This window comes from Ursus americanus, chromosome 9 (genome assembly GCF_024610735.1).
Source record: "Ursus americanus isolate L20-20 chromosome 9, mUrsAme1.1.p, whole genome shotgun sequence".
NCBI lineage: Eukaryota > Metazoa > Chordata > Mammalia > Carnivora > Ursidae > Ursus > Ursus americanus.
The window spans coordinates 80,819,660-80,825,599 of NC_142135.1; the positions used below are offsets into that span (position 1 = coordinate 80,819,660).

Below are 5,940 nucleotides of genomic sequence, written 5' to 3' on the forward strand. Positions count from 1 at the left end.
GATTTATTATTATTTTCCATTCTTTTTTTTTCCTTAAGTGGAGCCTAATGTGGGGATTGAACTCACAACCCTGAGATCAAGACCTGAACTGAGATCAAGACCTGAACTGAGATCAAGACCTGAGCTGAAATCCAGAGTTGGACACTTAACCAACTGAGCCACCCAGACACCCTTTTATTTTCTTGGTATAAAAGAACTTCTGGAGCCTTTCTGAATCAAGTAAATGTATCTTAAAAATGGATCTGTAGTGACTGAGTTTATTTTACTAGGATTTTCTGGACAATGGGAACTTCAGATTTTCTTCTTTGTAACATTCTCCTTAATCTACAGTGCTACTGTGTTGGGAAATACTCTCATTATGGTCACAGTGACATTTAGTTCCACGCTTCATTCTCCCATGTACTTCCTCCTGAGAAACCTCTCCTTTCTGGATATGTGTCTCTCCACTGTCACCATGCCCAAAATGATCACAGACTTACTCAACGAACACAAGACCATCTCCATTTGGGGCTGCATGACCCAGATGTTCTTTATGCACTTCTTTGGGGGTGCTGAGGCGACTCTTTTGATAGCCATGGCCTTTGACAGGTATGTAGCCATATGCAAACCCCTGCACTACAGGACAATCATGAGCCACAGGCTGCTGAGTGGGTTTGTGATACTTTCATGGACAATTGGGTTTGTACACACCATGAGCCAGATGGTATTGACAGTAAACTTGCCTTTCTGTGGCCCCAATGTCATGGACAATATATTTTGTGACCTTCCCCTTGTGATTAAGCTTGCTTGTGTGGACACATACACCCTGGAATTCTTTGTCATTGCTGACAGTGGGCTGCTCTCATTCATCTGTTTCATCCTCCTGCTTGTCTCCTACACTGTCATCCTGATCACTGTACAACAAAGACCATCTGGAGGGCTCTCCAAGGCTCTGTCCACACTGTCTGCACACATCATTGTGGTCACTCTGTTCTTTGGACCTTGTATCTTTATCTATGTCTGGCCATTCAATAGTTTCGTAGGCAATAAAGTCCTTGCTGTGTTTTACACTGTTATCACACCCTTACTGAACCCTATTATTTACACCCTGAGAAATCAGAAAATGCAAGAGGCCATGAGCAAATTACAGTTCCAACATGTTATCTCTACACAGAACTTCTAGATTTGAGCAATATATAATCAACACAACTTTCAAACACCATGCTAACAGAAGTTAAATAGATTATATATAATATATGCTTTCACTCTTGTGTTAGAGTGACCAGGGTAGAACCATTGTGCAGAAAACCACAAAATATTTTAATTTACATTTACTGCTGGTAAAACACATAATGATAATGAGTGACCTATAGCAAAGTAGACATTTGAAATCACCGAGCACTTTTTGATAGATATTTGATACATATTTATTAGTGAAGAAATAAGTATTTAAAAATATGGTAGATACTAATAGGGGTAATTTTAATAGATATAATATGTTAATGACATTCATAGATTTATACTATCTTTAAATGAAGTACCAGTACAAATAATGAGTGAAATAACGTGAACAATGAGAAAGAAATGATTCTCTTGATCCAATGAGACAAAAAATAAGAATAAATAATTAAATTTGACAGTAGAGTGAATATAAAATGCTAGAGAGAATGTTAAGGTACCAAAGGGAAGGAACCAATGCAAGAATAACTTCAGTAGAACTAAAAAAAGTAGCCTTGAAACCAAATGCTCCAAGAAATATCATAAATATGCCCAGTTGCCTTTCAAACCTCAATAAATGAAAGTAAAAGCATATTTCTTGATTTTAGGTACTATACCATATAACTTTTTTCTTTCCAAGTGCTTTACATAAAATACACTTGAATTTGCTTCTCACAAGCTTGTAATCCTTATTTTAATTATCAGCTAAATCTGATTTGGTTGTGAGTGTTAAGGAGGGAGGGGTTCATGCTAAATTGGGAATCCCACACTCATTGATGGTAACTTAAATATTCTCTCCTAATTCAAGACACCAACATTTCTTCTTTCCTCTAGGCAACAGCCTTCTAACTCTTTCTTAAGCACTGTATAAGTTCTTTCCTCCATTGAATGCATTCTCTACAAGCATCTACAGTGATATGATTAAAATGCAATTCTCAATGTTTTTTTCCTGGCTAAAACTATTTTGTGGCATTAAGATGCAGGCTCATATCCTTCACTGGCCATCAAAACCCATCCTTCCTCTGGAATTTAGCCCTAATATACTTTTTTTTTTTCATAATGTTACATCACATTGACTTTCTTTCAAATTATCCGAAGTATCAGGCATCTTAATTTAGGACTATTTCCAGGCTGTTCCCTTCACACAGAATGACCTTTCTTCACTTCTACACCCAGCTAACTTCCTCCTAGAGTATAGAACCTGGACAAAATACTATATTAAAAAATATATATTTTTAAAGATTTATTTATTTGAGGGAGTGAGGGGCAGAGGGAGAGGAAGAGAGAGAATCTCAAGCAGACTCCCTGCTGAGCATAGAGCCCAATGCAGGGCTCAAACCCATGACTCTAAGATCATGACCTGAGCCAAATCAAGAGTCGGAAGCTTAATGACAGAGCTACCCACGCGCCCCTCACAACATTACATTTTAGAACACTTTTCCTCTATGTTCTTGGCCAGTTTAGATTTCTTTATTTTACTCACTTATAGCATGCTGCAATTTCCAGCCTTTGCATAAATTATTGCAATAATTATTTATATACTTATAGGTTAATGTCAGCTTTTTCTTCAAGCTATAAATTCCATGTATCTCCAGTATCTAGCTACATATTGGCACCCAGCAGTTCACACATATTTACTGATTGAAGAAATAAAAATGAAATAACTATATTCTAGCAGAATATTATTGAATTTAACCTACAACTAAGGAATATGTGCACTTTACTGTGAAATATTACCTGTTAAAAATTAGAATACATAAGGGCATATATTGCTCATATAATTTAGCAATTGAATTACAGAGATGACAGCCTTTTAATTAACAAAAAGGAACAAAAACCATATAATTCCATTCATATGTGGAATTGATGAAACAAAACAGATGAACATAGGGGAAGAAAAAAAAGGGGGAGGGAAGCAAACCAGAAGATACTCTTAACCATAGAAAATAAACTGAGAGCTGATAAAGGAGGTGGGTGAGATACAGGCTAAATGGGTGATGGATATTAAGGAGGGCACTGGGTGTTTATGTAAGTGATGAATCACTAAATTCTATACCTGAAACCAATTTCACCATTTTTGTTAGCTAACTAGAATTTAAATAAAAACTTGAAAAGAAAAGAAATATAAGGAAAAGGAATATGGAATACATGAAAAATTTCATATTCAATCCTAACTCAGTAAACTTAAAATTTCAGTCTTATATTTTATTATACCCTATATCAAATAAATCAAAACCATTTAGAAGGGAAAATACACATCCAGTGGTAGATGGGATTACATTGCATGTGATAAAACATTACATAAGATTTTTGTGTCTGTAGTATAGTACACTCAAAATCTTGAACCCCTCTGGTTAAAAAACATCTAAGACTGCTAGAGTCATCTAAAATAAACATTAAAATCAATTAATCATTTTAAACAAAGGTAAACAAATCCCATTTAAGGTCCAGTATGAAGCTTCAGCTCCATTTCAGGAAGGTAAACCAGCACTGAACCAGTGCCCACGCTAAGAACATCTACAGAGTACTGTTGCCCACAGATCCTACAAATTCGGGAGAGGACTGTGTTTTGGGCTTTGTGCCCTAACAGGGATGGAGACCGACAGGAGGCCATGCTGTGTGCATAGATTCTGAGGAAAAAAAAAAAGGAGGAGAGAGAGAGAAAGAGGAAGAGAGAGAGATTATTAGAAGAAAGCCTGCCTAGCAGAAGCAGACAGCATGAAAAAAAATGTTATCCAAACTTCATTCTGGATGTAAATGAAAACAAATGGGTCCTTCACAAAGGCTGGGCTTGTCATCATGTCCTTTGTATGTTCCCGCACATCAGTGTGAGAATTTTCTTTTTAACTTGCTACTTGAGGGTATATGCTCAGGCAGTTGGCAGAAGTAAACACAAATACTCAGTGAAAAACAAATGTTCCTTGAAAACAAGTTATACCGAACTCTCAGAGAAAGGTTTTACAAATAAAAACTCACAATCAAAAATCACGAGACCAACAAAAACATCCCAACAAATATGACAGTTGGGAGAAAGTGAAAAGACAATGCACGAAATGGAAGAAAAAAATATTTATAAGTCATGGATCCGATAAGGGACATGGGTCCAGAATATATACAGAACTATTACAATTCCAGAATTGAAAGACAAAAAATTAGAAAATGGGCAAAGTATCTAAGCAAATAAGTCTTCAGAGAAGATATACAAATGGGCAATAAGCACTAGGAAAATATGCTCAACATCATTAGTCATTAGGGCTATACAAATGAAAATCACAGTAAGATACCACTTCGTATCCACTAGGATGGCTATCATCAAAAAAGACAGATGAGAACACAGAGCAGTTGGAACCCTGATACATTGCTGGTGGAATATAAAAATGGTGCAACCATTTTGGAGAAAATTCTAGCAGTTCTTCGAAGTGTTACGCATATGGTTACCATGTGTCTTATCAATTTCACTCCAAATATGTATGCAACAGAAATGAAAACACACGCCCACACAAAAGACTGAACACAAATGGTTACAGCAGCTTTATTCACAAGAGTAAAAAGTTTTCAAAAACCTAACATTCATCAATTGATGAATGGATAAACCAAAGGTGGTGTATCTATAGCATGGAATATTATTTGGCAATAAAAAGGAATCGAGCACTGACAGATGCTATAACATGCATGACTCTTGAAAAATTAGGTAACGTAATAGAAAGGAGGCACCAAAAAACTACATATTGTATGAGTCCATTTGTATAAAATGTCCACAATAAGCAAATCTTTAGAGGTACAAAGTAGATTAATGGTTACCTAGTTGTGGTGGGAGGGGAATAAGGATGTGGCCTTTTGTGATTGGCTTCTCTCCTTTAGCCTAATGTTTTCAAGACTCAACCACATGGCAGCATGCATCAATACTTAATGCTAGGAGCCACATCAGAAACATGGCAGAATAGGAAATCCCCCCTTACCCCCACAAACACACAAATTCATCCACAATTCATGGGAAAATTCCTTTTGAGAAAAATAAAAAACTAATTGAAAGTCTCCTGCACCCCCAGAGAATGCAAAACCAGGCCCACTGAAGCATTTAAGGAGATTTAGGACACCCCCTCAACTGGAGACCTGCCCAGATTTTAGAGTCCTAGATTTTTCCCTCCAGTGCCTTGACCTTACCATAACACACATGACTTGCCTGAGTGTTTATATTTTGTTGGAGCTGTGTAATTCTGTGAGATCTTCCATCTATTCCTATCTATGGTACTTCTACTACAGGAGATAGGGACATCTGTGTAAACTATAAAAGAGTTCTTTAGGTCCCTACACTTAGCCTACACCTGCTTGTTATGCAGTCTTTTGTTTCTTATTCCAAGTCATCCATACAACTTAGCAATAAGCAAACTTCACTATTTATAAGAATTTTTCTCCCCTTATCTTTCAAATAATTGGATCATTCACTTACAATAGCATTCCTTTTCCCCAAGATGTTTCCCAGGTCACCACCACGGAAATCTTTAGGGTTTTTGTTTTTTGTTTTTAAGCAGGTTCCACTCCCAACATGAGGCTTGAACTCATGACCCTAAGATCAAGAGTCACATGCTCCACTGACTGAGCCAGTGAAGCACCCCACCACCACTGAAGTCTTAAGCAATCAGGCATTTATATTATGGCAGGACTTGTCTGTGTCCCATCTACCACTTGTAATGGAGTCCTCATCCCACACCAGGTGGTGAGTAAACCAACCGCAATCCCCAT

At 37.0% G+C, this 5,940-nt stretch overlaps 1 protein-coding gene across 1 annotated transcript; it reads left to right on the plus strand.

Annotated features, from left to right (window-relative positions):
• The first annotated feature begins 223 nt into the window (after positions 1-223).
• On the plus strand, positions 224-1,162 carry LOC123786346 (olfactory receptor 4L1-like). Its single transcript, XM_087864421.1, has one exon. The coding sequence runs from the start codon at positions 224-226 to the stop codon at positions 1,160-1,162; it is 939 nt and encodes a 312-aa protein (XP_087720547.1).
• The last annotated feature ends 4,778 nt before the right edge of the window (positions 1,163-5,940 follow it).

Coding starts and splice junctions, on each gene's coding strand:
- LOC123786346 (XM_087864421.1), top strand. CDS start 224: ATGTATCTTAAAAATGGATCTGTAGTGACTGAGTTTATTTTACTAGGA.